General features: G+C 37.7%; 1 protein-coding gene across 2 annotated transcripts in view; it reads right to left on the bottom strand.

The window, feature by feature from the left end:
* LOC124111838 (vacuolar protein sorting-associated protein 13D-like) overlaps positions 1 to 12,010 on the bottom strand; it is a 120,571-nt gene extending 108,561 nt beyond the window's left edge. For both annotated transcript variants that reach the window (XM_048384355.1, XM_048384356.1), the window contains exons 1-3: positions 11,876 to 12,010; positions 3,654 to 3,793; positions 3,074 to 3,151 (exon numbers count right to left, since the gene is read on the bottom strand). In XM_048384355.1, the coding sequence (XP_048240312.1) occupies positions 3,074 to 3,151; positions 3,654 to 3,750 (175 nt within the window). In that variant the 5' untranslated portion in view covers positions 3,751 to 3,793; positions 11,876 to 12,010. The remainder of the gene's footprint in view (positions 1 to 3,073; positions 3,152 to 3,653; positions 3,794 to 11,875) is intronic.

Genomic DNA, 12,010 nt, shown 5'->3' with positions numbered 1-12,010 from the left:
CAAGGAGTTCACATGCATGTGGAAATCATATCTAAACATGATAAATAAGGGTTATCTCCCTAAGCAGTTACCATGTGACAGTGTGCCACATGTTCTGGACATAATACTGAATAAACATGATCAAAATGTGACAGTTGTGAAATTGACAAAAAGCAAAAGCATTCAGACAATCATATCGGATTTCCTTATCTCAAAAATGAATGTAATCTAGGGAATCTAAATGCGAAAAAATAATGCCACGCTATCATATTGTGGTTTGTGAGCACCAAGGCATCTACAGCCAAAAAGGTGTACAATGGAGGGTAGGTCTGTGTTTTGTGGCAGCCTCTTTGGCAGAAACTGAAATTTACAAACGGAAATAATGGTAAAGAATTGAAGCAAAATTATTTAGAAAGCTGTCATGTGATTGGCTAAAGACCCCATGCATTGATCATTTTGATTGGTCAAGGTTCCCTCAGCATTCATCTGATGCGACCTTCGTGTTCTATGGAGGTGTCTTTAGATCTTGGTGTAAACAGGTATTGTAAATAAAATATCTGATTTTAATGAGATTGCCCGAGATACTATTTGAGTATGATTGCAATAGTGGTGAATACCTGAAGGTCAAAACCTACTACCATTGCATGTATGGCGACAATAAAGCACCCCTCTACTCTCAAACTGACGTCTACCATGTCTACATAGCAAGCTATTTGGTCATATGTTAAGGATTGTCAACCTTGAAGAAAACCAATCTCATTAAATTCAGACCTTACTTCTCGCTACCGCTAAACAAAGCTAACTAAGGTCTGATTTTAATGAGATTGGAAGAAAACCTGGTGATCAAGTGTCACATGGCAACCTTAAAATTTGAATACGATAGAAACATTCTTCACAAATATTCTTTCTCTACTGAAACATTTCATGGGGCAGTGCAGACTGAAAGCATTCATCAATATTCCAGGGATCTAGAGAATCTCACCCGAGTGTCTTTTGATATCAAATATATCAACACGAGTTGATAAAAGTGGAAAAATTCCGAGGCTTGCCGAGGATTTTTGCCACTCTTATCAACGAGTGTTGATATAATTGATATCAAAAGACATGAGGGTGAGATTTTATTTATCATCCAACATCATTCTTCCAACTTTTTCAATTTGTAGACAATAATTAGCAGTGTCTTCAGTGTAAAATACAGCTAACAGCTTCAGTAGCAGAGCCATTAGTGATGTCATTTGATTGTGACGTCATGGTAACCAGTGATGTCACAATGGTCTGCAAAGCATTGTGATGTAATTTCATTGCAGCGATATCTACAGTGTAGATATCGCTTGATCTCATCCAAGCATATCACCTGTGGGAGCCAGTTTTGGATGATAAAGTGCAAGGTACCTTAGGCATAAAGATTTGATCACAGGCAATTCCTTTATGTCATTACCAAATTGGAAACATATCTTGAGGACATTTTGAATGACAATCAGTGTCCCAGAAAATGAACCCATCCAAACCTCTAATATTCATAGATGACACTACACAATGTTTTACACATAAGCTATTCAAGTGTTGATGTAGCGCATCCTCTTCATGTACTCATCCACACAAACCAAAGGATGTTTTCTCAACATGCATTAAAGCTCTCATAGCTTTACCAAGGGTTAAAGTGGAACTAGGCTTGGTCCAATAGGTACTGACTGTCCTGGCAAGTTTCATTCAAACAGACATCCATCCTGTTCACAGCGCAACGTGGACTAGATGCAGTTAACCCATGAAGATCCAGGGTAGAATAAGTCTTCAGCAACCCATGCTTGCTGTAAAAGGCGACTTTGCTTGTTGTTAGAGGTGACTAAAGGGATCGGATGGTCAGGTTCGCTGACTTGGTTGATGCATATCATTGATTCATAAATGTGTGGATCGATGTTCATGATGTCAATCACTGGAATGTCTGGTCCAGACTTGATTATTTACAGACCGCCGTCATATAGCTGGAATATTGCTGAGTGCAGTGTTAATCAACAAACAAACAAAGTGGACTACATATAGTTTATATTATACAACTAGAGTTTCGAAAAAACAACTAGCCCTTCCAAGTTTTCACTAGTCTTGGACTAGCAGACTAGTGGATGTTTAAATATTATCATGAAAATACAGAGAAAGTGGGTTTTGAACATCTTCACAGAATATTGATAATAACCATGGCAACCTGTCCAACAAAGTTCAAGGCCTACTTTATTTAAGTCTTTGAATGGCATTTAGAAGTGATACACATAAAGTGCTATCACCTATCAGCACTAATTAACTGTTACGTATTGACTTCCATTTGTCCATTGCTAATCACCTATCTGTGGCAAAAAACTTCCCTTGTTAAGCTTCCACCTTTGTTATCTCACAACTTTTGTTGTTCTTACAGGTACATGTACATATATATGCTCTCTGCTTCATAGCATTCATTTACCTGATGAAGGAGTAAGTATGTACTCCGAAACGTTGTGTTCCTCATAATAAAGAAGGAGACATCCATAAATTCTCTTCCCTACTTTATTTATGTACAAACTCAGATCGTGAGATGCATGTATGATACTTGTATGTATGAATAGCTATATGCAATGACTGCCCTACTCACTCTTCTCACAAGCAGGGCACACATAACACTGTGTCCCATCACTGGAGGATAATCTCACTTTCAGTTAGTCATGTTAATAAGTTGGAAATACCACAAATTACACATCCATGTGCATGATGAGTGAGTGAGTGGGTATGGTTTTACGCCGCTTTTAGCAATATTCCAGCAATATCCCTCGGGGGACACCAGAAATGGGCTTCACACATTGTACCCATGTCAGGAATCGAACCCAGGTCTTCGGTGTGACGAGCCAACGCTTTAACCACTAGGCTACCCGACCAACCCAAATACACATCAAACTGTTCAGAGTGGATGATATTGAAGATGATGAACTTGGAGTTCTGCTGTGGCGGTCAGGGAAGAATCTGTGATATCTTTGTAATGGTAAGCATAGACAGTGGTTAACAGGGTCGAAAGATGCAAAAAACTTGACCATTTCCGTAGCAACTGATATTTGCAGAGTATCAAACTTACCTGATTTTACTTCCAGAGGAATGTCAAGGCTTTTCAAGGCATCTTTTTTCAAAGGCAAATTCTCAAGTTCAACAGCTCCTACAATGTGAGCAAGAAGTAGATATATTATTAAATGAAAACATGCACACACTATTAGCATGATTAAAAAGAATGAAAGTACATATTGCAATGTAATACGTTCAGTTATATGTTCTATGGGCCTAAAACTACAACAAACATGTCAAAGCAACGGATTCAAACCACAGCCAGCAGATTGAGGCACAATTAAGGGACACAACTCATGATCATAGTCTTCTGACATGCCTAATCATGCTAACAGGCCTAAGGTCAGGTTTAGAATTAATATCAAAAGCTTTACTAGCCCAGGTAAAGATAAAATGCCCCTGTAATGTTAAAACAATGGGGGATATGTGGAAATTTGCACTCGCCCGCTGGAATTTGTACCAGCCCCAGGCTGGCAGGCTAGCGTTAAGTTCTAAACCTTCTAAGGGACACACCTCTGCACCATGCTGCCTTAGACGACTGGAGCACCCGTGCCCCTCATCTACTGCATGTGGTATAAGAGTATTGGGTATCTCACCTTGCAGCAGAGCGATGGACAGCTGGTCCGTGTTGAGGTTCTCCACGTACTCCCCCACATAGGTGTTGAGCACCCATGCAGCCAGGCCCTCTAACATGTTGCTGGACTGTCACCAATACACAACTGCATCAGAGGTACAACTGTAGACAAGAACAATCACACTAGAAGCAGTAAACAGTTAACGTTGTCATGGTTACAAGGCACACAATAATCATGATAATGGTGAGGTGAAATGGGATCTAACATCATGTTTAAGATTATTTCACTTTTATAGTGAAGTGCATGCTAACGCACAAGTCCAGACTTATGCCTTTTGTTCAGTTTGTTCAGTGCTAACCCACTGAATTACCATGCCACAGTTTAACATGGATACCGTACTTAGATACAGTATAGTGACCTCGAGCCGACCAGTCTCTGTTTAACCACCTATATGCCGAGTGCCAAGGACCGTGTGAGTGTGTGAGTATGGTTTTACGCCGCTTTTAGCAATATTTCAGCAATATCATGGCCAGAAATGGGCTTCAGACATTGTACCCATGTTGGGAATCGAACCCAGGTCTTCGGCATGACAAGTGAGCGCTTTAACCGTTAGGCTACCCCACAGCCCCTAAGTGCCAAGGAGGATAACAATTAGCATCTTTGAACTGTTTTAAACCTCTGAGGATTGAGAAGTTTCAATGAGACACAACCATGACTATTAGTGCATACATTCCATGCAGAACATTTTGCTAATTAACAACAACGCTAAGTGAGTGACAGTTGTTACACACCTCAGTCAGCAATGTTACCATGGTTACAGCTATGTAACAAGTTACATCAGCCAGTAAATCGAGTCACAGCCAAGCAGGCAGGTGGTTAATGGCAAGAGCAACTGAGCACACTTTCTGCGTATACTGGGTCTATGTCAAACCTGTGCCTGGATCACAGCACACAGGAAGTGTACATCTCTCCAGGAATCATAAATGCCAGAACAGGACCAGCATACCATTGAGACTATCTTCCAGCTTTCACAGAGAACATAGCATGCTGTGTTTTCTCCAGCCTGTCTGACGACACAGTTTGAAACGGCTTTCTTGTATTACCAGAAGGCTTACATATACTGGAAAGTCACGGTATAATACTGTATACTCATTATCATATTTCTCGCAGCTGACAAGACACTTGTATAGATACTTTATATTCAAATTACAATAAATATTTATGAATATGAACAGATGCATGCACAGCTCCTATGGTTGTCATGATTTACAGGTGAATCTGGACGGACCGATCCATTGTGTCTACCATGTACACGATGTATTCATGCATGTCGTAATTCTGCATTGATTTTCAAAAAGAAAAATTTACAATGTTATGCAATAACTAGGTCTGATACCAGTAGGGTAGCCTAGTGGTTAAAGCCTTGGCTAGTCACGCCGAAGACCTGGGTTCGATTCCCAACATGGGTACAATGTGTGAAGCCCATTTCTGTTGTCCCCGCCGTGATATTGTTGGAATATTGCTAAAAGCAGCGTAAAACCATACTCACTCATCTACCCAGGCTTACATCATTACCTGGACATAGCCTTACTGCAGATCAGGTAACAAAAAGCTAAAGCGGACTGCCTAAAAGTAAAACCACTGACCATGAAAACCATCAGAGTGAGAGAGTAGAGTTTTATGCCACTTTAGCAATATCGTGGCGGGAGACACCAGAAATGGGCTTCACACGTACCTATGTGGAGAATCGAATCGTATCATGATTCAAATATTATATGCATCCAGTCTGTGTTAAAATGTTTTGAGTATACCACCATGAAGTTGTCTTTTTGACACCATTTTCCGAAGAATTTAGGGTTTATAGAAAGAGAATATCATTTTAATGTCTTCTGATATCAGAGACCATATAATAGAGCCTATGCGCGAAACCATCAGTGCTAAGGCTTGTACTGCGCAACCTGTCCGGAAGCGAGCAATGACGTGTTCACTGCAGTCATCGTTGTCGCCTTTTTTTCCATGCAAAGAATATATTTCAGCATTGTCAACATTACAACTGATTTGTTGGTGCCCTGAAGCAAGTCGTTGTCACTGTATTTGATGACTGTGATCACACTTTGTCTTTGTCCGAGAGAACAAAATGGCGCACATGTAAAATCGGCCAAAGAGCAGATTTTGATTTTCTATAACAGCCTCTAATTCGCAATGAACGTCCTTGGTTACTGAGGTGTACAAAAAGGAGACTTGTTAAAAATTAGTTTAGTGCCATTAACAAATTTAGGGCAGTTGTGAAATTTCAGATTTTGACTCCAGAAATGCAACTAAATCTGAATTTTTCCAGAATAATTACATCACAACTCTTAGTTTTCGCATGCTTTCAGACGAATGTGTTCCTATTTTCGGTCCTGAAATAAATATTTTCACATTCATCATGATTTCCCTTCTTGGAACCAAAGTTATTTTGGTACGATCGGTAGTTTTTTTGTATGATTTTTGGCACAAAGCCATATTTTACGCCATTTCTTCGTAAGTTTAACATACCTATTAACTTTGTTTCAGTTAGGCTTCTATCACATATTGCGCTGAAGATTACTACATATTTTGACGATGATTTATATTAGTTTTCTGTACATTTTGCCTTTATAAATCATGACTACATTTAACATATTTTTTATTTTATGCACTGTAAATTTCGATTATGAGCTATTTCATCTGGGCCTAAACCCAATCATAATAATGTAAATATGATGAAGGTACTACTTACTTTGTGTATTTACACAACAATGAAAACATCATACAAAAATAAAAATCTGTTATATGAAATATTTGTATTATAAAATTACGGTAAACTACGGTTATAACGAACTCAAATGGACCACTAATTTTAGTTCCTTACAACCGTAGTTCGTTATAAGCATATATACAACATCTATACAGCAAATACCTGGGACCAAAAATTCAGTTCGTAATATCCGTCAGTTCGTTTTAAGCGTGTTCGTTATAAACATATTTTACTGTATCATTTGCTTTGTAAATGCCAAGAAAGAAGAAGGATTATATCGGCAGTCGTCGGGAGAGAAGTTCGAGACAGCAAGGTTGAAGGTGTCATTTAGTAAAATAAATAGATGGTCTACTGTCCTTTTCTATGATAAATACATCTACATATGTCAGATTTGTGATGCTTTGTTTTGTTTTAATAGTAATAGTTGCATGCCTCGTTCCAGGTTAGAGTTTAAAGTTTGTTTTGCATTGATCACATGTTAACAGAAAACCATGGTGAAACAATTTGGAAAACTACAAACATTACTACAGTTTACGATATACTAGTATATATCTGGTACCATGTTCGTTGAAGCTATATTGTTATACCTGAAATACCTAATTATTTGTATGCTGAAATATCAAACTAATCGGGTAATATCAAATAACGATTGTAAAATTACAATCGCCCTCTTTGCATTGGAATTTAACGGTAGCCTCCCTTTGAAAAAACATATCTCGTTCCAGCAAAACCCATTATCACTGCTAGCCCCAAACTGGCATTAACCAATAACATTTGATTACTTGCTGAGTGCGGCGTTAAATAACAAACCAACCAACCAACTTGTGAAGCCCATCGTCGGACACATCGAAAATTCATTTAACAACGCTCATAGTTTAATGTGTATTTTTTTTAAAATCACTGGAACTATTAGCATTATAAAATAGTAGCGAATTTACATGAAATAAAAACATTAATATGACGTCATTTTTTTCTGGCTAACAGAAAAGCATTTACACCAGCCGGTGACCATGCATTTTTGCAAGTAAATCTAGCCTGGATTTATTATAAGATATGAAGTTAATCTGGAGATATATTTTGTGAACATCGGGTATATGGTGATATGTTACAAGTGTCTTCCTTCCTTCTTGGTGAGTTTTATTTACACTTCCTGAGTTCCTGTGCAATTTACTGGATCATAGTTTTCTGTGTCGTTCGTAGTGGATTTGGTATTTTTGTTTATTTATTTATAATAATTAACAATTGCAGCATAAAATGAGATATATTAACTGATTTTTCAAACAAATAGAATACGTCATAAAATACTTTTGATATTTGAATGGCTTTTTCTTCCCACGCCCTCGAAAACCCACGCTCGTAGACAGCCGTCATATTTTCATTTCCTATCTTTTTCTTTGAGTGAAACTTTTTGGGAGGTATTATCGACTGCTTTGTAGCGGTAACATCGCTGTCATTCTATTCAGACCAAGAGTCATCTGAAACCAACCCCTGGTCGTAGAGTGGGAATTCTTCAAGTGGCATATCTAGGTCCAAGACGAAATCGTCACAGTGAACGAAGTCGTCCATGGTTTGCAAAGCATTGTGATGCAATTTCATTGTGGCAATATCATCTTCATATTGTTTGACCTCACCCAAGCTATATCTCCCGTGGAAGCCAGTTTTCAGACAATAAATTGATTTTTATTACCTGAAATTTCTAGACCAAAATATATTTTACTAGTCTTGGGCCCATTGGACTAATGGCAAATGATACCGTAGTCTATTAGTAACCATTGCTTGTTTACACTCTGCGATTATTGGCAATAGTTCCATCCAATGCTTAATTATAAATATAGTTATTAATTATCTTGGATTATCACTGATTATTGAAACAGATGGTGTGTACTGATATTAATATGACAAGCATTCCTAATTTGTTTAGCATGGATTACAGTGTTTTATTTGATGTAGATATGTGCGTCCAGTTATGCACAAATGTTTAGAATTGACACAGAAAAAAAAAATATATCATGTATATTGCACCCTGAGGGACGCACAATAATATTCATAGTACCAATTGCTTGAAACGAAATATATAGTTCCTGTAATTAAAGTAATTATTAAATCTTACAGAACACATGGTACAGTACACTACACCCAAGGGTTAACCTTGAATATTTTACCTATGAGAGAAAATCCCCCCTGGTCTAAAAGCAATGAGATTTTTTGGTGTGATGAGATTTCAGAGACATTTTGTCTTCCCACAGTGGAAACTGTATTTGATATTCAGTATTTGTGACTCAAATTATGTTGCAATTAACGTTACCAGATAATATAGATACATCCTCCCGAATTTTTTTAAATATTAGCATTAGTATCAACAAAAAAATGCATTAGTATTTATATTTCTGCTTATTGTTTACTTTAGGAGAAAATACATTAATATTTATGTATTTCAGTTCAGTTCATTGTTGACTTTAGGAGGATTTATTTGCGAGAATAATTATAGATACGACTGTAGATCTTCGACAATGTCTGTTAACAGTGGTTAAGATCGTAACTTAATATATTCAAAGCGATGACATGAAATAGCGACAGTTGTAAATGGTGTTTGCCATGTGCAGTAGCCAGAAAATGTTTAAGAGTAACCGGAAGTTGAAAAGATTTTTGACATTCACTATGTTTATGAGTTACATTAGAATGATTAAGTCACAGTTTTCAATAAATATTGACAAATCTGGAAGCAAACATATTCTAAAAAATCTCCAACTTGCTGTTTGGCCACTAGAAGCAGTTCAAAATTCGTAATTCATGCACATTGGCCATTCTTGCAAGAGGGTATACGTTCATGAAAACCAGTGCTGTCTTATCTAAAGTCAAGGCGATTCTCATCTAAAATATGATCGTTTGTGATCTGAAATTTGTATATTCTTATGGATAAAGAGTTGTGTGTATATTCATTTAGGTTTGGTTTTGTCATTCCAAAATCGAAATTTGCATGTGTTTTGAAACTATACCCATGATTGCATTTTGTCTCTTGATTTCTGCTTGGGTGCACATACATGAACGTCTTGGATTTCTGCTAGGATTTAAGTGACAAAAAAAATATTGCTAATGACTTGTTGCAGATCACTGAATACGATTTGACAATCAGGTATTAAAAAAATGTAGTGCAAAGCTCCATGCAGTGACATAGGAATCATTAATGCACAGTAAGAGATGGCATGCAGTGTTGCGAGTATGCAAATCCAGCGTTAGAAATTGGCACTAGTCCTGTAGTCTTTGCCAAACTGGCCAATAGTTAAGGTATCATAAGGACTAGTAGAAATTTGCCCTTTCTAAAGGTTTTGCTATATGTTATCATTATAAGGACCAGTGGACTAAAACTGTTAGTTTCTACAGCTGGAATCGCTGTTTTGATTAACAACTTTTGCTGATTGAAGAAACTATTGAGTAAGTTTTTATTGACATTTTTAGATTCAGTAGATCAGGTTTCACTCAAGGAATTTTCTGACATGGGCCCTTATTTGAAAATTTCAAATATTCCCGAGGAACGCCCGTACAGCACAATGTTAAAATGCCTCATTGTATTTGAAAATGTGGGCCTAGAATTATCCCTGGTAGATAATTTTTTCAAGCAATACGACTTTTTCGATGTTTGTAGGTGAAAACGAGAGTGTCAATGCGGATAAAACTATTGAAAGATGTACGCTATTTTCAATCGCGCTGAATTAATGTTGATGCGATATCTATGACAACTATGCGAGAATATCGTGGCCTAAGTCAATCCCTGTACACCATTTCATTATTTTACAGAACCCTCATTTTTCCTGTAAGGACCCTTGAAAGTAGTAATTGGACCCCTAGTTTTGTAGGTCAGGGTAAAACCCTGGATCATGTAGAAGGTTACAAACAAATATGGGTATAGCCATGATAGTCATGTATATATAACTTACATTTAACACATCATGCATAAACAGCACTACATGAACATGACATAGCAGTAAATGTTGGGCTGATGTGTACTGGATTGTTGCACAGTAATACAACTGATGTTCAGTGGTTCATATATATAACTATGTGAAAGGTGAACATGGTAAAGGTATAGTGCCTCAGCATGGACCAGTAGACATGGTTTAGTTTTCAATCTTAGTCAAACATGTTAAAAGGATAGAAATAAACTGAAGTTTATACTTACACATTGTGAAAGCAGTTAAACATGGTATGATCATGATAATGACAGTTTGTTACTTCCAATGTACACTATGATCTTGGCCACTGAAAGAATGATCAGCTTGACTATGGAACCTACCACTGTATCAGTCATACTTGCTTTTGCAAGGGGACACAGAAGGCCCAGTCGCCGAGGGCGCCGCGATTAGCTGTGCAGTTACGTCCCTTGGACATGCCAGAAACCTATGACTGTGGGTTCGAATCCCTGTTCATCCTGATTATGTTTCTAGGTTGTCAGCACCATACCCGTGCTCGTGGGTTTCACCAAAGTGTGAACGTCGAAGTCGAAGACCTGCATCACTTCGGGCTTTCCTCCCACATTAAGCTGACATGCCGCAATATAACTGGAATACTGTTAAAAGCAGCGTTAACCCCAACTCACTCACACTATTGCAGATGATAATAAAGATGGAACATTTTCTTTTGCATGTTTAGGGAACTATTTACCAGGGTCTATCAACATGAACAATTTGAATCCTCAGGAATTTCAGACATGAAAATGGGGTCCGTGGCCACTTGGTGACCACTGTATCAACAACAGATGTTTTTGGTAGTGTTTGTAAGCATGCTAAGAGAGTGAGTTTGGCTGAACAGTTTTTTAGTTATATCACAGGTTGTCAGTTTGACCTTCCAACTTTGTATGTAGCGAGTTAGGGGTGCAATATCCAGTAAAGACATGGCGTGATACAAGAGGATATTACATGTCTAAGAGATATTTGGATCCTTGAGATGTTTCGGGTTGTAGAATGTGGGGACCACATCAATCTTCATCTTAAACAAGGAACAAGATTAGGTGGATATAGCAATGTTTGATTGACAGTGACCATGGTGACGCCTTGACTTTCAATTATAATTGTTACTTCTGGTGCATAATCACGTTTGACTGGTGTGGTCCAAACATATAATTACAACGTATATTCATTAATACCAAAATACCATGATGACAACTTCATTCTGGACCTAGCTTGTCACACTGATCAAGTAGATCTATGTGACTAAGTCGACTGATCAACATTGAGATACTCCTGCGTCATGTAATAATGACCTTTAATCATTAAAAAAAACAAAGCATAGAGTGTCAACTCAAATTAAATTATAGGCATGACGCAGACGACAAGACAGAGGATGCCACACAAGTAACTGATGCAAGGACAGCAAGTGTGTTCGTCATTTAATTGGACTCGTAGAAGCAGCCGAACTTTTTTTGACAAGTAAATATTTTTCAGTTTAAGTGATTAAGAAACATACTTACCATTACAGTGGCTCCACTTGTTATTTTCTCTACATATCCCAATCCCTTCTTAACGACCAGGCGTGCATGAACACTGGTTATGTAGAATCATGGTTTTTTTTTCATTCAGGTTGAGTCCAATGACAGTGTTATCAA

Source organism: Haliotis rufescens, unplaced genomic scaffold (genome assembly GCF_023055435.1).
Source record: "Haliotis rufescens isolate VD_foot unplaced genomic scaffold, xgHalRufe1.0.p SCAF_5, whole genome shotgun sequence".
Classification (NCBI taxonomy): domain Eukaryota; kingdom Metazoa; phylum Mollusca; class Gastropoda; order Lepetellida; family Haliotidae; genus Haliotis; species Haliotis rufescens.
This window is presented reverse-complemented; position numbering and strand designations above follow the sequence as displayed.